At 43.5% G+C, this 21,025-nt stretch overlaps 2 protein-coding genes and 1 pseudogene across 2 annotated transcripts in view; 2 read left to right on the forward strand and 1 right to left on the reverse strand.

The window, feature by feature from the left end:
- The window catches only part of LOC147008025 (nucleolar transcription factor 1-like), a 129,428-nt gene that overhangs the window by 88,696 nt on the left and 19,707 nt on the right, over nt 1-21,025 (forward strand). The window lies entirely within an intron of this gene.
- Nucleotides 839-18,419, reverse strand: LOC147008031 (uncharacterized). The gene is made up of 5 exons (XM_085865696.1): nt 18,282-18,419; nt 9,525-11,188; nt 9,078-9,198; nt 2,351-2,955; nt 839-2,237 (listed from the first exon to the last, which is right to left on the reverse strand). The coding sequence occupies exons 2-5, from the start codon at nt 11,183-11,185 to the stop codon at nt 2,036-2,038; spliced, it is 2,589 nt and encodes an 862-aa protein (XP_085721822.1). The 5' UTR covers nt 11,186-11,188; nt 18,282-18,419; the 3' UTR covers nt 839-2,035.
- LOC147008032 (microtubule-associated protein RP/EB family member 3 pseudogene) lies at nt 2,975-4,010 on the forward strand (annotated as a pseudogene).

A 21,025-nucleotide genomic window follows, 5' to 3' on the forward strand; every position in this document is an offset into this window, starting at 1 on the left:
CCAAGTCACACACTGAAACTGTCCATCGAATTTCGTCCGAATCCGTCCACAACTTTTTGAGATATCTTGTTCACAGCGAGACAAACACACAGACAAGGGGTAAAAACACAATGTCCGTCCACCTTCGGTGGTGGAGGTAAGACTCTTGTGTATTATTCTGGAGGAACCCGTCTTTGGATGTGAAAAGGACGAGAAAACAGCTTCGGTGACAAGAAGCAATTAACATGCGATGGAATTGAAACAGAGACAGCTTGGAAGACATTCTCAAAGGCTGTCGCCACGTTCGGAATCGTCTGCAAGCTCTCGTCGTTACGCACTGTCACAATGATGGAGGGGTATTAAAATAATTATTTTTTAATTGGAATGATTTTAGAATTTAATTTCAAATCAGAATCATCAAAAAAATTTTTTTTTTCATTGGAACAAGTGAGATGGATAGATTTTTTACCCATTTAATAGTCGTGATTATTCGAGCTGTATCAGGGTGGGACATCTCAACAATACCACCTCCATGTCCAAGCTCTTTCAGAATGACTCATTTTACTTGAGCACTCCGAGGGGTCGAAGGTCATAATTTGGGAGTACTGTAGAGTATAACCTGTCGGCATCACAATGAGGAAAAGGTGGCACAGCTAATTAAACACAAAAATAAACTTCACCACCTGTACATCTGCAGTTTGTGGTGGAATGGGTGTTAAAAATTAATTGCTTTCCAAAGTTACAGGTTAACCCGAACACCATCGGTCCAGTGGAGAATGTTTGACACCGCAAAAAACCCACAAAAACCACGTTCCGTGCTGGACTTGGTGGTGGAATGTCTGAAGCTGCAACCTCAATGTAATGTTTCAATAAAGTTTTATTAACAAGCATGACAATAACAAAAAAAGCAACATTGTTTATGAACATTTTAAACCATTCAATATTAACCAACTAAATCACAATAACAGCTTTTTTTGGATGGGGTTGGGGGGGGGGGTAGGGTTAGCATGAGGCTAACGTCGTAGAAATGAAGTAGTAACCAAAAATTCCTTTTGCATAAAGCAAAGGAAAGAAAATTGCAGAATTTGTTTTTTTACAAACAACGCTCAAAATGACATCACAATGCAGGATTCTCGTATCTGGATTGTGAGCCTTTGTGAGATTGTGAGCCATCATCGACAAGAAGCCTTTTACATGCGATGGAATTGAAACAGAGACAGCTTGGAAGACATTCTCAAAGGCTGTCCCCACGTTAGGAATCGTCTGCAAGCTCTCGTCATTACGTACTGTCACGATGATGGAGGGGTATTAAAATAATTATTTTTTTAATTGGAACGATTTTAAAATTTAATTTCAAATCAGAATCTTCAGAATTTTTTTTTTCATTGGAACAAGTGAGATGGATAGATTTTTTACCCATTTAATAGTCGTGATTATTCGAGCTGTATCAGGGTAGGAAATCTCAACAATACCACCTCCATGTCAAAGCTCTTTTAGAATGACCCATTTTACTTGAGCACTCCGAGGGGTCGAAGGTCATAATTTGGGAGTACTGTACAGTATAACCTGTCAGCGTCACAATGAGGAAAAGGTGGCACAACTAATTAAACACAAAAATAAACTTCACCACCTGTACATCTGCAGTTTGTGGTGGAATGTGTGTTAACAATTAATTGCTTTCAAAAGTAACAGGTGCACCCGAAGACCATCGGTCCAGTAGAGAATGTTTCACACCGCAAAAAACCCACAAAAACCATGTTCCGTGCTGGACTTGGTGGTGGAATGTCTGAAGCTGCAACCTCAATGTAGTTTCAATAAAGTTTTATAAACAAGCAGAACAATAACAAAAAAAGCAACATTATTCATTAACATTTTAAACCATTCAATATTAACCAACTGAATCACAATAACAACTTTTTTTTTGGAGAGGGGGGTAGGGTTAGCATGAGGCTAATGTAGTAGAAATGAAGAAGTAACCCAAAATTCCTTTTGCATTAAGCAAAGGAAAGAAAATTGCAGAATTTTTTTTTTTTTACAAACAACGCTCAAAATGACATCACAATGCAGGATTATTCCGGCACACAACTGTGGTTCTGTCATCCACAATCACCACATCGTTCATGGAGGACACGAGCTTGGTATTCAGGCACAGGTTGGGTGCCTGGTTGGCCGAGCGAGTTGCCAATCGGTGTGAACGCAGCACGGGTGTCACCATGACAATATCACCGGTGGACGCATTTCCATCGATTCTGGATATTCTGGACACAAAGCAAATAGAATACGTTGAACGAGTAAAGTTGCAATAGAGGTCAACCAAATGGCATGCAACGAACACACACTGCAGGTTTCAACTTGCACCGCTCTCATATACCTGCGCAGAGATCGCTGAAGCTGGGGAGTCGACGTCACCTCGTACAATCGTACCCGACCCATCGGAAAGGTTTCCTTTTCGTCTTCTTTGACCACCGCTTCCTCTTTGCTTCGGCTTGGATGCTCCAAGTCCACATTGTCGTTCTTCTCCTCCAAGTCCACATTGTCGTTCTTCTCCTCAAAGTCTGCATTGTCTTTCTTCTCCTCCAAGTCCACATTGTCGTTCTTCTCCTCCAAGTCCACATTGTCGTTCTTCTCCTCCAAGTCCACATTGTCGTTCTTCTCCTCCAAGTCCACATTGTCGTTCTTCTCCTCCAAGTCCACATTGTCGTTCTTCTCCTCCAAGTCCACATTGTCGTTCTTCTCCTCCAAGTCTACATTGTCTTTCTTCTCCTCCAAGTCCACATCGTCGTTCTTCTCCTCCAAGTCCACATTGTCGTTCTTCTCCTCCAAGTCTACATTGTCTTTCTTCTCCTCCAAGTCCACATTGTCGTTCTTCTCCTCCAAGTCCACATTGTCGTTTTTCACCTCCAAGTCCACATTGTCCTCCACATCATCTTCCTCTTTCAGACAAACGACGTAACCAGAAACGCAGGGTTGAATAATCTGCAGAAGAAACAGACCGACACAGAGCTGCAGTGAAGCAGGGTAAGAAAAAACACCGTGTTCAAGAAACTGAAGAAGAAACAGACAGATGCAAAGCTGCAGATAAACGAGGTAAGCAGAAACACCGTGCTAAACAAACTGTAGAAGAGTCACACCTCGGACTTGGACGGGCCGCCAATGTAATACGTGCGGACACGTCAGCCGAGGAGGTTGAGGAATGAAGAAACAGTTCAGTTCTGATTGGGGCATGGCTGTGAATGTTTATTCCACTTTATGACCAGTGAGAACTTGAGCCGCCATGATACGCTTTTGTGGATCAACGAGTCTCTGCATCTCAGCTCTGAGAACATTGAACAGCTCTGCTCAGGAGTGACCTATTGCCAATTTATGGACATGTTGTTTCTTGGTTGCATCTCACTTAAAAAAGTGAAGTTTCAAGCGAAGCTCAAGCATGAATATCTCCATAACTTCAAGATGTTGCAAACCGGATTCAAACAGGTAGAGGTGGACAAGGTGTGTTAAGGGACGATTTCAAGACAATTTCGAGTTTGTGCAGTGGTTTCAGAAGTTTTTCAATGCAAATTATGATGGCCATGAGTACGATGCCGTTGCAGCAAGGAAAGGTCAGGATGCCCTCCCACCACTAAACCCGGGTCCTCAGATCTTCAACAAGCCAAAGGCCAAGGGTTCATCCACACCCAAGATGGCTGCACCTATCCAAAGGCAAGATGATTCTGCTTCCAGTTCCTCTCCTGTGTCCATGAGTTAGAAACATCAACAAAGAATGAAAAATGACCGTGCGAGTCCTGATGGGCCTAATCAGAGAATTGAATAATCAGATTAAGGCTTTGCAAATAACATTGGATGAAATGGAGAAGGAACGAGATTTCCATTTCAAGAAGTTTCAGAAAATGGAGCAGCTTCTTCAAAAACAAGATGATCAACGGAATCCATTGTGTCAGCGCATCGACTCTCTCCTCGACGCTCGTATGGAAGACGAGGGCAGTGAAACGCCACAGGATGAACCTGAAGAACTCTGAGTACCTGTGCTCATGTTGATGCTTGGTTTTGTTTCTCAGTATTGTCTTCGCTCTTCATTTGGTGTTCTGGAGGACAAAGTATCCTTTTCAAGATTAAGAAAAGTTTTCTGCCATTGCAACTGTATGCTTCTAAAAGTTTGATGTTTGGTTTTACTGTTAATGTGGCACTTGGCAGAAAGTCTCCAGTTTGTTATTGAGTTGTATTGTTCTCTATTGGGGGTTGTGTTGACATGGCATTACTGTTAGCAATGTTGGGTTAATGAGTTTGGCTCATGTGTTGTAAGACAATCCAAATTGATCTGGTGCTGAATTTATTTTCAACTCGAATGCTATTTGTGCTTTAACTGAACTCTTTGTGATGAGGAAGATTGGAGGTACATTTCAGAAAGTGTATGCATGTCTACATCGTCATCTCACATGTCATGAACACAACTTGATTCTTCGCAAGTTCCCTCAACGTTGAGATCCTATAATGGTGAATGTTGTTTGGCTGTTCAATGTCCAACTTGTACTAGTTTGAAATGCACTCTGTGAAAGTTATTTATTTATTTATTGTCAATTTTTGTGACATTTTGAGATCGAATGCCACAGGGTTAATTAAAGAGATGTTCTGGCTCCGAGTTGATTTCTCCGAGATTTGTCATGACATCTTGTGAATCCAGTGTTTTGTATTTTTCATTCATAAATAAATGTAAAAAGCCTTAGCGGCTCCGCCTCAGACAACAAATCCCAACAATTGAGGAGTCGGCTGTAATTGTTCATGCTAAAATCAGAGAAGCGCCAATCTCTGCCTGCAGCTCTTGTCACAGACCACTGTGTCGATCATCTGTACTTCAGACAAATGAGAACAAATATACATTTGCTCCTGTGGCACTGATCCAGGATATACTTCAATCTGTGGAAGAAACTTCAGACGAATGACAAAACCTGGATATGCAACACGTGTCATTCTGCATTAAAGAGAGGACAGACACCTACTCAGTGCTGGGCTAATGGCCTGGCACTCGACAGCATCCCTCCAGAGTTGGATGATCTCCGACCATTAGAACAGAGGTTGATTTAGCCAAAGAATCCCATTCATGAAACTTGTGGGATTACCCAAGGGAGGCCAAAAAGCCATCCATGGCAGTGCTGTGAATGTGCCCTCCAGACGGAATGCAATCTGTTCATTGATACCTCGACTACCACAAGATGCTGAGGTTGTGTGCCTCTTAAACTTAAGCGAAAACTTGTGTGGGCACGACATGATACTTATGAATATGTTCGGCCCAAAAAGGTGATGGAGGCACTTCGGTGGCTTAAGCAGCACAACCTCCACTACAAGGACATTACCATTTGTTAAGACTGGGAAAATCATTGGGAAAACACTGACTCAGAATTGTGGGAAGCAGTGGTACAGACAGATGCTGAACCGATGGACACTGAAGTTGCCAAAAGTGAGCACACAAAAAGTGACCAGCACACTGTGGAACGGCATTGCCTGGTGCCACCACCAAGACCACCACGAAGACCTTGCGGTTTTTGAATAATGTTCACGGATCTCCAGCATCCTGGAGCAAAGAACTTCTGGATCTCTGAGCAATGGTACGTCAACTTTGCATCCCAACACGGTTTTCTGACCTGATCAACTGAAGATATGCAATGGCCAGAAGTTATCCACAGCATCGGTCATCAATATGGCCAAGTACTGACGGATGAAGATGTGAAAAAAATCTATCATGGGATGAAAAGTGTGAACGGTTACGTTACAATCCAGCAACAGCTGCTCGTCAGTTCCAATACAGAGTCGACTCCTTCTTCAAAGAATTCCTTGGATCCAAGAGTAACCCTGTCGGAGAAGTTCAGGACTTTATGATGAGAATTGAGTTCCAAGCTTGGGGCTCCCCCCACACCCACACAATTTTGTGGATAAAGGATGCTCCAAAACTAGATGTCAATGAGGATGAGGAAGTAGCAGCTTTTATTGACAAGCACCAGAAATATTGTGTTCCACAGAACTTCAGAAGCTTGTGCTTGGTTTGCAGAAGCACGTCCACTCACAAACATGCGGACGAAACAAGAGGAGCAGATTCAGATTCCCTCATCCACCAAGTGCTGAGACATTGATTGCAGGACCCTCCATTGAGCTGGATCCCATAGTTGTAGCACGACAGCTTTGCCAACAACAACAACAAATAGTCACTCAAGTGAGAGAAACTCTGGAAAATAATGATGTTCCTGAAGATGTTGCATTGGATGAGCTGTTGCGACTGTCACAGGTGGACATCTATCAGCACAATCACTATGGGTCATTGCTGGACCATGTGCATGCAAACAAAGATGTGGAGATAGTAATGGACATTGTGGATACATTATTCAGACCACGATGCGGTATATGTTGTCTGAACTGTACTCTGGTACTGAGAGTGCTGTGAGATGTGGTGATGCCATCTCGGACATATTTCCAGTTGTTACTGGAGTTCGTCAGGGGTGTGTACTGGCCACCACACTTTTCAGCGCTTGTGTGGACTAGATTCTGGGGAAGATGTCGGCGAGATCAAGCTGCGGTGCATCGTTTGGGAATGTCAAGATCTCTGACCTTGATTTCGCAGATGATGCAGTCATCTTTGCGGAGACTCTGGATATCCTTTTGGGGGCCCTCGAGGTGCTGAATGAGGAGTCAGAGCCACTGGGATTATGGGTTTCCTGGGTCAAAACTAAGATCCAGGCTTTCAGTGACATCTTGGATGCTGCTGTCCTGTCTGTACCTGTTTGTGGTGAGGATGTTGAGGACACGGAGAGATTCACTTACCTTGGCAGTATCAGCGAAACAGTCGCGCTTCCAAGAAATGATAGCTACCCTGGCAGCTAAACTGCCATACCGAAGAAGAAGAAGAAGAAGAAGAAGAAGAAGAAGAAGAAGAAGAAGAAGAAGAAGAAGAAGAAGAAGAAGAAGAAGAAGAAGAAGAAGAAGACTTACCTTGGCAGTGATATTTATGTCTCTGCTGGCTGTAAGCCAGAGGTCAATAGAAGTTTCACAGATGTCACAGAGTCCTTCATTATTTCAAGCAAGGATATGAGGAGGAGTGTAAGGAGTCATCGCAGACTCCTATAGGATCGCAAACAAGGATGCGAGGAGGAGTTTAAGGAGTCATCACAGACCCCTATAGGATTGCAAACAAGGATATGAGGAGTGTAAGGAGTCATCACAGACCCCGATAGGATTGCAAACAAGGATATGAGGAGTGTAAGGAGTCATCACAGACCCCTATAGGATTGCAAACAAGGATATGAGGAGTGTAAGGAGTCATCGCAGACTCCAATATAATCTCAAACAAGGATATGAGGAGTGTAAGGAGTCATCACAGACCCCTATAGGATTGCAAACAAGGATATGAGGAGGAGTGTAAGGAGTCATCACAGACCCCAATAGGATTGCAAACAAGGATATGAGGAGTGTAAGGAGTCATCGCAGACTCTAATATAATCTCAAACAAGGATATGAGGAGTGTAAGGAGTCATCACAGACCCCTATAGGATTGCAAACAAGGATATGAGGAGTGTAAGGAGACATCGCAGACCCCTATAGGATTGCAAACAAGGATATGAGGAGGAGTGAAAGGAGTCGGCGCAGGCTCCTTCAGGATCTCAAACAAGGATATGAGGAGTGCAAGGAGCCATCGCAGACTCCTATATAATCTCAAACAAGGATATGAGGAGGAGTGAAAGGAGTCGGTGCAGGCTCCTTCAGGATCTCAAACAAGGATATGAGGAGTGCAAGGAGCCATCGCAGACTCCTATAGGATTGCAAACAAGGATATGAGGAGGAGTGAAAGGAGTCGGCGCAGGCTCCTTCAGGATCTCAAACAAGGATATGAGGAGTGCAAGGAGCCATCGCAGACTCCTATATAATCTCAAACAAGGATATGAGGAGGAGTGAAAGGAGTCGGCGCAGGCTCCTTCAGGATCTCAAACAAGGATATGAGGAGTGCAAGGAGCCATCGCAGACTCCTATATAATCTCAAACAAGGATATGAGGAGGATTGAAAGGAGTCGGCGTAGGCTCCTTCAGGATCTCAAACAAGGATATGAGGAGTGCAAGGAGCCATCGCAGACTCCTATATAATCTCAAACAAGGATATGAGGAGGAGTGAAAGGAGTCGGCACAGGCTCCTTCAGGATCTCAAACAAGGATATGAGGAGTGCAAGGAGCCATCGCAGACTCCTATAGGATTGCAAACAAGGATATGAGGAGGAGTGTAAGAAGTCATCGCAGACCCGGATAGGATCACAAACAAGGATATTAGGAGTGTAAGGAGTCGGCTCAGGCTCCTTTAGGATCTCAAACAAGGATATGATTAGGCCACTTGGCCCATCATTGCCATGTTGCACTCCCAGGTTAATTTTTGCTTGTTTTAAACATCAATCTTGTTGATGGTTAACTCAAGTCTAAGTAACCTGACTTTGATCGGATGGCCAAAATTGTATAAAATAAGGCAATGTATGTCGGTCTGATAATTATAGAATCGGAAATGGCTGGGCCGATCAAATTTTGCACACGTGTTTGAGGCACCCAGAGTCAGATCATGGGACAAAACAATCCCCATCTGCATCCGAGGGTGGGCTGACTTACGATTTTCGCCTGTACACGTGGCACAGTGCAAGTGGTTTACTGACCACTGCTGGGGAGAGAGGGAATTATGAGTCACGGCACAAAATATAATTACCCCATTTTCCCCAACCCAGTCGCTTCCTCGGGGAGCGGGTGTTTGTTGTAACTTTTGAACGGGTGAATATTACATGATGAACACCAATACGTCTCCCTTCATACAATTCCTTGCACCAAGGATAAGAAATACACGTTAAACCAAGTTTTTAAAAACACAACTGCAGACGATGTCTTTTCAATAATGTCATAATTTGAGGTCAAATTTGGTAAAAAAAAAAAAAAACAAAAAAAAAAATTGGAGATTTTCTCAACACTTGACAAGGCCACGCTGAAAAAAAATACAGCCATTCACCTGGCATCTTGGAGCACACCTTAATCCCCGGCGAGAGAACAAACAACCCAGTAACTCAACATTGCCACCTCATCTCACTTGCCTGGGTCGCGTTCAGTTGACTGTTTGAACGCTTCGGTGGGTTATGTCGGAGTGTGGTCTTCAACATTGGTGGTCGCTTGTAGGACTTTTGTCGAGCAGCCAACCATCGTGTCAACTGCATTCTGAATAACACGTTGATGATGATAATAAAATAAATAAAGATGAAAGTGGTATTAAAAACAAGTAATTTTAAAAAACACCTTTATGATAAAAAAATTCATATTCAAGTCAAATGTTCCCAAATTCTGGATAAGTCAATGTTCCCAATGTTCCCAAAGTCAAGTTAAATGTTCCCAAATTCTGGATAAGTCAATGTTTCCAATGTTCTCAAAGTCAAGTCAAATGTTCCCAAATTCTGGATGCATTGTTTCCATCATATTGGATTCCCCCAAAGTCAAAACGGGACGGGGCCTTGTTAAAACAACAACTCAAAACCGCTTCGGCATACCTCCTTGTTTCTGTTTCCTCATTGAGCACGGAATATTGGTGGGCCTGCACTGTGCTTTTCGTTGTGTGCATTTGTGAAGCAGAAGTAGAGGAGGGCCGTGTCGTTGAGGAGAGCTGCGCCAATGCAGAGCTCAGTGTCACAGAGGAGGGACGTGCCCATGCAGAAGGCCGTGCCAGTGAGGAGGGCCGTGCCATTGTGGAGGATCGTGTTGCTGAGGAGGGCCGTGCCAGTGAGGAGGGCCGTGCCGTTGTGGAGGGCCGTGCTGCTGAGGAGCGCCGTGCCAGTGAGGAGGGCGGTGCCGTTGTGGAGGGCCGTGCCAGTGAGGAGGGCCGCGCTGTTGTGGAGGGCCGTGCTGCTGAGGAGAAGTGTGCTGCTGTGGAGAGCCTCACCGCTGAAGACCGTTCCGATGCGGAGGGCTGTGCCAATGCGGAGGGTCGTGCCACTGAGGAGGGCCGTGCCAATGCGGAGGGTCGTGCCGTTGAGGAGGGCCGCGCAGCTGAGGAGGGCCACGCCGATGCGGAGCTCAGTGCTACTGAGGAGGGTCGCACCACTGCAGAGGGCCGTGCCAGTGAGAAGGGCCGTGCCGTTGTGGAGGGCCGTGCTGCTGAGGAGGACCGTGCCGATGCGGAGCTCAGTGGCACTGAGGAGGGTCGCGCCACTGCAGAGAGCTGTGCCATTGAGGAGGGCAGTGCCGTTGTGGAGGGCCGTGTCACTGAGGAGGGTGGCGCCACTGTAGAGAGCCATGCCAGTGAGGAGGGCAGTGCCGTTGTGGAGGGCCGTGCTTCTGAGAAGGGGCGTGCTGCTGCGGAGAGCCTCACCGCTGAAGACCACTCTGCTGCGGAGAGCCATGCCGCTGATGTGGGCCACACTGATGCAGAGCTCAGTGCCACTGAGGGCCTCGCCACCATGGAGGGCTGCGTCGCTGAGGAGGGTCGTGCCGGCATGGCGGCAGGATCAGCAGAGCAGGCTGCTACAGAGGGTCGCACAGGTGTGGCGGCACGGTCATTATGGCGTGTAAATACAGAGGGTCTCGCCGTTGTGGCCGTATGGCCAGCTGCTATGGAGAATCGCACAGACGTGGCCGCACTGCCAGCTGAGCAAGCAGCTGCGGACGGTTGCGTCGGAGGAATGGCATGGCCAGTGAGGCGTGCTGTTGCGAAGATTCGTGCTGGGATGATGGCGTGGTCGGCAGGATGTGGCAAGGTTGCAGCATGACCAGAAGAGTGCACAGCTGAGGATGCACCCCTTGCGGAAGGCACTGGCGAGACGTCATTTTCATACTCATTTGTTATGACGGCTTCAGCAAAGATACTTTGGGAATCAACTGCAGACCTTTGAATATTTGGCTCACAGATGTTCCCATTTTCCGGTCTCGTATGATGTGTGTCAGGTATGAGAGACCGCGAAGACTGTTTTTGTAAAGGGAGGATCCTACAAGGGAGTGGGATAAGGCTAGGACGAGAGGGCCTTGAGGTTGAAGATTGTACAGGTGTAAAACCTGTATGGAGATATTCCAAATTGTTGGAAGAAAAAATGCTGAGTCTTTTCATATTTTGGAGAAGATCACGTTGAGAGATCTGACCATCGTCGGATGGCGGCATTTCCAAACAACATTCTCCTTTCACGCGTCCCGTCACACAATCACATTTCTCAATTTCCATTGCCTGAAAAAGGAACAACACCAAACAGAAACAATACTCATCAACCGTGAGGATGAAAGAAAAAAAAATTCTTCAAAAGAAACATGAACACTTCAAAGACCCTTGGTTTGTAATAACATACAACGCCGGCTGTGTTGGGATTTCGAAATTAGCTTTCATATTGAAAAAGTTAAATCACATCAACAGTTCAAAGGAGTTCCATTTGTTGGTCTGTGTGTGCAGAATGGCCCAGAAAAAATTAAATAAATAAATAAAATAATCAATCCAAATTGTCTTCTCAAACTCTCATCCACCCAGAAGGTAAATTTCAAATCACATCCTTGAGTCTTGAGAGGCCTTTGCCACCAACTTCTCGTGTGAAAACAACTGGATGTTGGTGATATCATTCCACCCACAGAGGATTCACAATCCATGGCGCGCCATCCCACGAGGAGGGGGGGGGGGCAGAGTAAAGGAAGAGTTTGAAGAAGAAAAAAAAAATCGTGAATGTGAGTGGTGAACACCTTCACGACCAAAGTGGGATTGGAAAAGTGGAAGGCAAAAGGAAGAAGGAAGAGTCCGTACAGGAAGTCACGTGGTTACAGGAGGGGAAAGCCTGGCACGTCCTGCCGGTCCACACCCCTTCCTCATCCAAGAATGATGTTTATATATAACTATGACTGATGTTTCACAAACAGGGTGATTCAGTGTTCTCATCCGAATACCTGGCTCCTGATACAGGTAAATCCAGGTTCAAATCCCTCCCTCGTAATTCATGTAAAAGTCCATTGATATCTACTGGTGTCTTTCTCCTGCATGTGATGTACAGCAATGGCAAGCAAGGGAGGATATACAGCAAGGGAACAACGATGGAGAAAGGAACGTTTTGTGCGTAAACGATCTATTTATTACATAGACGAATATGACGCATTTTTTTGGACTTCCAGATCTTTCTCGTCCACTTTTGTTTCCAGAGTCGAGGCTCATGGAGGAGCTACTACATAGAACGCATCAGAACTCAACGGAACAAAATGAATGACAGAAAGAGAGAGGGACAACAACAACGGCAGCGTTGAGGGGACAAAATCGAGAGACTCGGACAAATAAGGGATGTGAGGTAGAATGAGGACTTGGGGAGGACGCACGGGGGTGGACAAGGATGTGCACAGAAGATGTATAATAGGTGTCATCTATCTATAATTCCAGCAATCTCTGTGTGTGTGTGTCTGTGTGTGTGTGACCGCTGTTTCTCGACAACCTCTGGTCCGATCTAATTGAAACTTGCCAGGTATATTGCTGGGGACCTGAGGATGTGCCTTTTCAAGGTTTGATATTAATCGGACAAGTGCTTCACAAGTTATGGCCATTTATTTACCAAACCAATGGCAAGACACGTTGTTGCGTGGGCATGGCCGATGGGGAAGGGAAGCACAGCCACGTTCCCCATTACGGGTTACAACGTACGGGCTTCCGGAGAGTGATGACTTCGTGTATTCCAATAATTTCTCGATTTCTTATGCGCATTTATAGATAAACACAATGGCCCAAGTTATGATCGTTTTCATATTAGACGGTGTATAAATTTCGGTAACATCAGAGTGAGCTGGTATGCTCCGAAGCAGGAAGTAAATTTTTTTCTCTCTCTTCTCTTCTCTTTTTGTTTTTCCTTGCCACGACATTGCGAAAAGGTAAAATACGTTGGCGCTAATTGAATAATTGGGTATTAAAAATAAATTGCGAATAATCGTAACTGCGAATAATATCGAACTTCCGGGTCACGCACGTATGGGCACTCGAGAGCGAAGAAACGGCCTGTGTGGTTTATTTATTTTTTATTATTATTATTATTGCTATTATTTATTTATTTTTACGGGCACATACTCGTCTATCAATAATTCCAGCAATCTGTGTGTGTGTGTCCGTCTGTCTGCGACCGCCGTTTCTCGACGACCGCCAGTCCGATCTGATTGAAACTTGCCAGGAATATCGCTGGGAACCCGTGGATGTGCCTTTTCAAGGTTTGATATTAATCGGACAAGCGGTTCCTAAGTTACGGCCATTTATCTGTCAACCAATGACAAGACACGGTGCTATGACGTCACAATGTTTATTCTTTATATATATATATATATATTTTTTGCACGATTGACGATTCACAATCGACGCTGGGGACCTGAGTATGTGCCTTTTCAAGGTTTGATATCGTTCTTCATCCGTTTCAGCTGTTTACCAAGTGTTTCCCAAGGTTTGAAAGCTGTTTTTTCCCAAGGTTTGAATTAATTGTTGTGCTTGGTAGACATTTGTGAATACATTTACAGAGAGAGGGGCGAGAGAGGAGGGGGGAGAGAGGAGGGGGGAGAGAGGGGGTTCACAATTCAAGAGGGGGAGAGAGGAGGAGGTGAGAGAGGGGGACGGAAGAGGGGGGTGAGAGTGGGGGCGAGAGAGGGGCGAGAGAGGAGGGGGGAGAGAGGAGGGGTGAGACTCGGGGGAAGAGAGGGGGTGGGAGAGAGAAGGGGGCAAGAGAGAGGGGCGTCACAATTCTTATTCTTCTTCGTTTGATATTTCATCACAATTGATGCTGGGGACCTGAGTATGTTTCTCAGGTGCTTCCCAAGTTATGGCCATTTATGATATGGTTGGTCCGATCTCATTGAAACATGCCCCAATCCAGTCGTCGTTTACTAGAGCGAAGGACGAAGCTGCACATACTGGCACGCACCTACGGGCCCGCACTAGTAAGTGGTAAATACTTCATCGCAGCGTCCCAATGTCACTAAATGAGTCCATTGACCGGTGCATCACGTGACCGCTGTTAACCAATAAACGTCCTCCTTGCCTGTGGTGAAAACTTCTGCGATGACGTCATATCCCCGAACATGTAAATGGAGTCTGCATCATGGCGTCCATTTTCTCCTCTCCCTGACTCCTGTCTCCCGCCAAATTTATTTCTCTTCTCACCCCCAACAAGTACACACACTTTATAGCGAACGCAGTGAGCTTCATACTTAACGCGTGCACGTGAGAGAATAGGAAACAACAACAACAACAACAACAACAACAAAAACACAATACCCCTGGCTATTTGGAATCCGTGTCGTTAGCTATGACCTTTTGCTTCTGGTTGTTGTTAAACGCTGTGCGGTGTATAAACACGATTGGGTTTTATTTCTATCTTGTGAATATTACTTAACGCGTGCACATGAGAGAACAGGAAACAACAAAAACAACACAATACCCTGCCAATTGTGAATCCATGTCATTGCCTATGACCCTTTTGCTTCCTTTTTTGTTTTGTTTCTGGTTATTTTTTTGTTTCCGGTTTTTGTCATGGGGAATGATGCATGCCGGGAGATAAAGGCATCGTTGGAGACATGAAATACCCAAATCATATCAGACATGGTGTATATTTCCTCCACTGATTTTAATAAAGATATCTCCCGCATCATCAAAAAATTATTTTTAAACGTGATTTACGTTATTTGATCGCTTATTCCGAAGTAGCCGGAAATTGCGTTTACAGTTGTGAACACTTGTAGGTAAAGTCAGAAGGGAATGTAAGAAGAATACCACATTCACTTCTGGTATTTATTTTTTTTAGATGAGATCCTGTTCTAGGCGGTGTAGTTGTCGTTGTGAAGGTAATGTTGAGGAAATTTTTTTTCAGATGAGATCCTGTTCCAGGTGGTGTAGTTGTTGTTGTGAAGGAAATGTTGAAGTGTAATGTTGAGCTAATATTAATTTTTTTAGATGAGATCCTGTTCTAGGCGGTGTAGTTGTTGTTGTGAAGGTAATGTTGAGGTATAATGTTGAGGTAATATTTATTTTTTTTAGATGAGATCCTGTTCTAGGCGGTGTAGTTGTCGTTGTGAAGGTAATGTTGAGGAAATTTTTTTTTTCAGATGAGATCCTGTTCTAGGCGGTGTAGTTGTTGTTGTGAAGGTAATGTTGAGGTATAATGTTGAGGTAATATTTATTTTTTTTAGATGAGATCCTGTTCTAGGTGGTGTAGTTGTCGTTGTGAAGGTAATGTTGAGGTAATATTTATTTTTTTAGATGAGATCCTGTTCGAGGCGGTGTAGTTGTTGTGAAGGTAATGTTGAGGTAATATTAATTTTTTTTAGATGAGATCCTGTTCTTGGCGGTGTAGTTGTCGTTGTGAAGGTAATGTTGAGGAATTTTTTTTTTCAGATGAGATCCTGTTCTCGGCGGTATAGTTGTTGTTGTGAAGGTAATGTTGAGGTAATATTAATTTTTTTAGATGAGATCCTGTTCTAGGCGGTGTAGTTGTTGTTGTGAAGGTAATGTTGAGGTGATATTTATTTTTTCAGATGAGATCCTGTTCTAGGCGGTGTAGTTGTTGTTGTGAAGGGAATGTTGAGGAATTTTTTTTTTCAGATGAGATCCTGTTCTAGGCGGTGTAGTTGTCGTTGTGAAGGTAATGTTGAGGAATTTTTTTTTTTTCAGATGAGATCCTGTTCCAGGCGGTGTAGTTGTTGTTGTGAAGGAAATATTGAAGTATAATGTTGAGGTAATATTTATTTTTTTCAGATGAGATCCTGTTCTAGGCGGTGTAGTTGTCGTTGTGAAGGTAATGTTGAGGAAATTTTTTTTTTCAGATGAGATCCTGTTCCAGGCGGTGTAGTTGTTGTTGTGAAGGAAATGTTGAAGTGTAATGTTGAGCTAATATTTATTTTTTTAGATGAGATCCTGTTCTAGGTGGTGTAGTTGTCGTTGTGAAGGTAATGTTGAGGTATAATGTTGAGGTAATATTTATTTTTTTAGATGAGATCCTGTTCGAGGCGGTGTAGTTGTTGTGAAGGTAATGTTGAGGTAATATTAATTTTTTTTAGATGAGATCCTGTTCTTGGCGGTGTAGTTGTCGTTGTGAAGGTAATGTTGAGGTAATATTAATTTTTTTAAATGAGATCCTGTTCTAGGCGGTGTAGTTGTCGTTGTGAAGGTAATGTTGAGGAATTTTTTTTTTCAGATGAGATCCTGTTCTAGGCGGTATAGTTGTTGTTGTGAAGGTAATGTTGAGGTTTAATGTTGAGGTAATATTAATTTTTTTAGATGAGATCCTGTTCTAGGCGGTGTAGTTGTTGTTGTGAAGGTAATGTTGAGGTAATATTAATTTTTTTAGATGAGATCCTGTTCTAGGCGGTGTAGTTGTTGTTGTGAAGGTAATGTTGAAGTATAATGTTGAGGTAATATTCATTTTTTGAGATGAGATCCTGTTCTCGGTGGTGTAGTTGTTGTTGTGAAGGTAATGTTGAGGAATTTTTTTTTCAGATGAGATCCTGTTCTTGGCGGTGTAGTTGTTGTTGTGAAGGTAATGTTGAAGTACAATGTTGAGGTAATATTAATTTTTTGGATGAGATCCTGTTCTTGGCGGTGTAGTTGTCGTTGTGAAGGTAATGTTGAGGTAATATTTATTTTTTTAAATGAGATCCTGTTCTAGGCGGTGTAGTTGTCATTGTGAAGGTAATATTGAGGAATTTTTTTTTCAGATGAGATCCTGTTCTAGGCGGTGTACTTGTTGTTGTGAAGGTAATGTTGAAGTATAATGTTGAGGTAATATTAATTTTTTTAGATGAGATCCTGTTCTAGGCGGTGTAGTTGTTGTTGTGAAGGTAATGTTGAGGTAATATTAATTTTTTTAGATGAGATCCTGTTCTAGGCGGTGTAGTTGTTGTTGTGAAGGTAATGTTGAAGTATAATGTTGAGGTAATATTCATTTTTTGAGATGAGATCCTGTTCTTGGTGGTGTAGTTGTTGTTGTGAAGGTAATGTTGAGGAATTTTTTTCAGATGAGATCCTGTTCTTGGCGGTGTAGTTGTTGTTGTGAAGGTAATGTTGAAGTACAATGTTGAGGTAATATTAATTTTTGGATGAGATCCTGTTCTTGGCGGTGTAGTTGTCGTTGTGAAGGTAATGTTGAGGTATAATGTTGAGGTAATATTTATTTTTTTAGATGAGATCCTGTTCTAGGCGGTGTAGTTGTCATTGTGAAGGTAATGTTGAGGTAATATTAATTTTTTTCAAATGATATCCTGTTCTAGGCGGTGTAGTTGTTGTGAAGGTAATGTTGAGGTATAATGTTGAGGTAATATTAATTTTTTTAGATGAGATCCTGTTCTAGGCGGTGTAGTTGTTGTTGTGAAGGTAATGTTGAAGTATAATGTTGAGGTAATATTTATTTTTTTAGATGAGATCCTGTTCTAGGTGGTGTAGTTGTCGTTGTGAAGGTAATGTTGAGGTATAATGTTGAGGTAATATTCATTTTTTAGATGAGATCCTGTTCTTGGCGGTATAGTTGTCGTTGTGAAGGTAATGTTGAGGTAATATTTATTTTTTTAGATGAGATCCTGTTCTAGGCGGTGTAGTTGTCGTTGTGAAGGTAATGTTGAGGAATTTTTTTTTCAGATGAGATCCTGTTCTCGGTGGTGTTGTTGTCGTTGTGAAGGTAATGTTGAGGTATAATGTTGAGGTAACATTTTTTTTCAGATGAGATCCTGTTCTCGGTGGTGTAGTTGTCATTGTGAAGGTAATGTTGAGTTAATATATTTTTTTCAGATGAGATCCTGTTCTCGGCGGTGTAGTTGTCGTTGTGAAGGTAATGTTGAGGAAAATTTTTTTTTTTTCAGATGAGATCCTGTTTTTCGTGGTGTCGTCATTGTGAAGGTAATGTTGAGGTGATATTTCTTTTTTTAGATGAGATCCTGTTTTAGGCGGTGTAGTTGTTGTTGTGAAGGTAATGTTGAGGTAATATGCAGTGGTGTTATCACAGTTATAGAAATACACAAATAATTAATTTGATCTATAGTATACCCAATCACACCTTTATGACTAAAAAATTAACAACAAAACTAGAGTAAATACTCCAGCAGTTTTAAGTCTACCTAATTTTATAATAAAGACATCTCCCGCTTCATTAAAAAATAATTTTTAATCGTGATTAACATTATTTGATCGCTGATCCCGAATCCAGGCGGAATTAACCGGAAATTGCAGCATCGAATGTAAGAAGAATTCGACGTTCGCTTCTCGGCTTTGCCTATTCCATATTAACAGTCCTCACCATTTCCTTTAACACAATTTACACGAGACAAAGGAATACCGGTCTTTCTTGCTTTCCAGCAGGCCCTCAACAACAGGAAGCTCTGGAAGGACTGTCTGAGGCGCACTTACGGCAAACACCGCGTTTCGTTTCGAAAGATGTGTTACGAAGGGTATAAATGGAATGAAAACTTACGAAAATAATGTTAATTATCTGGTAACTTTCAAACTGATTTGCACAGTGTGGCAGAACTGCGTGTGGAAAAAAACAAATATTACGCTGCTACGGATTATATCGTCAGGGCTGACAAACACAGCTTAATATTCGTGATTCGCAGTTACCCCCATGGAGCACGTGATATCACGTATTTTTGGTGTTCTTTGATGCAGCTCTGAAATTCGATGTAACAAGAGATATTTTATAAATTTACCTCATCAGTAAAATATTTCCTTCTGTTGTAAATTTACCCACCAGCCGGCCAGCCCCCCCACCCCCCCAAAAAAAAATGCATAATGGTAGGATGTATACATAAGCTTGGTAGTGGACTCCTCCTTCTGGCACCCCATTTATTTATCTTTCTGTCCCTCTTCCTCATATTCTGCAGCCGCTGCCAACACAATAAATCCGATCGGGGAAGTTGTCATAAGAGGATTGAGTCAACCTGAAAACAACGGCGCGGATAGCTTTCGCTGGAATACCACGATGGCATTGTTCCACACGGAGACCGCCATCTTGTTAAGCGGTGCCGAGCACTCAGTTCCGTTGGCTTGCTTGAGCGCTTTGAATCAAGCAAGCTGCCTGCTCACAGAATACACCCCCAGGCAATTCTGCTGCTTCTTGTCTCGACACCATTTGCAGTAAATGTGACGTCACACGTCACAGGTGACACCTGCAAACGAAATAAGTGAATAAAACTTTGATAAAAGTTCTTGAATACGCGTCAAACCGCATCCGAGTATCCCGTTTCATTCGTTCTGATGACGGTTTGGATTTGGAAGGGTAATTTGTGTTGTCGTTGATGAGAAGGGAAGACGAGGAGGCATGACGATGTGACGTTCTGTTTGCAGTAGTTCGGCACGCACAAGCCCTACCTCGCAGTAATACTGAAGAGGAACAAGTCTTCTGCAAGTTCGTAAGAACAAGACTAGTTTCTGAGTGTGCTTGTCAAATGAGGTCACCTGTTTGTTCTCATCACTCGCAAAACCAACTTCTTCTGCAAAACCCCGGGTCGTAAGTTTGACCCACCGAGAGATGTCGTGAAAAAGGCCAAGAAAACCTGTGGCGGACACAATGCCGAGCACGGTCACAGGGAGTGACTCGTCCATCAGCTCCTGTCCAGGTCTCTTCGATTGATGTTCGCTCGTTTCGTGCTTCACCGTCGTCGAGATGAGTCCGTACTTCGACCGTAACGGAAAGGAAACATTCGAGATGAGTTCCGAAAGCCACAAGACCGGCTCTTCAATAAATGACTATCTCGGTGTCCCGGCGGAGTTTGTGTCACCGACGTCATCTCGAAAAGCGGTTTTTTTACCATGTTTGGTGGAAAATAAATAAATAATATACAAACTCTTCTGATTCTTACCAACCCGCCTTTCGTTACTGACAACTTGCCGCGTATCCAAATTGATTTCCTTTATTATAGTCCGGTGTTGAGAAAAGGATATGCACACAATCATGAAGGCGTCACACACGAGCGGCGGCCATTTTTAAACTCGCAAAAGGAACGTACACGTACGTACGGTGTGTGCATGGGGAAAGCAACGTTTTCGGTTCGTCTGGTGTGGAATTTTGCAGTTAATTCAGTCGCATCCATCTTGTCCACTTCCTCCATCCTCTCCTGCACCCCATTCCTCCATACAGCCATTGTTTGTCCAAGCCTTCCTCTAGCTTAGCCCTCAACTCTACTGTTGGTGTTTCTTCCCCCTCTCTCTCTTTGCTGTTCCTTTTGTCTTGATGTATCCTGTTCCGTTCAGTGTACCAGCACTAGCTCTTCCATGAGCCTCGACTTTGTATCCCAAAAAAAAAACCCGTAGTGCCCGTTTATGCATTTTGTTTATGTCTCAATATTTTCATCAATATTTACATTTGTTCTTTGGAATTTGAAAAAAAACCCAAAAAACAATTTGTTTATTTGGGGCGAAAATCCAAGCTATTTTATCTTGTTGCATCATACAGTCAAAGACGAGCTTTTCTTCAATATGCAGATGTTGGTTCTCTGTCAGAGATCACGTGCTTGTGAGAGTCAACATCTCTCTGGCTATTCTCAGAGAGCTGCCTCAACGCCGGCGAGCAGATTGGCAGGGACTGCAAGCAGCCATCTCTCTTCAGGGCTGGTCTCCCATATCAACTGGCCCTGATGTTAACTCAGCCTGGGAATTCCTCCACAGACACCTGCCGTCTCTCTGTCATGCACAGATTAGTTAATCAATCATCTGACTGTTCCTCTCATCCACCGAATCTCATGGTGGAGTTAGGTGCTCTGAAGCAACTTGGATTCTCTCCCCAGGAAGCAAATCCGATCAAAGGCAATTTCATTGCTTCCCAAAAAAGTCCACAACAATCAACTTGTCTATGTCCACTCCAAGGAGAACCTCAATATCTGTCCAACCTCGATAATGAACTTTCAAACTTGTCTCCCTCCTCTGAAACCTTGTGGCACCTTATCAAGTTTGTCTCCGGTGGATGCTCCTCTGACACTCCTTCCCGCTCTTCAAGTGGCACCATCACCAACTCTGCTCATGAGAAGACCGAATGTCTCAATTCTGTGCTTCTTTACAAACCTTGCATCCTCAACCCCTCACTGT

This window comes from Eptatretus burgeri, chromosome 22 (genome assembly GCF_056783735.1).
Source record: "Eptatretus burgeri isolate ZD-2024b chromosome 22, Ebu_testis_v1, whole genome shotgun sequence".
Lineage (NCBI taxonomy): Eukaryota > Metazoa > Chordata > Myxini > Myxiniformes > Myxinidae > Eptatretus > Eptatretus burgeri.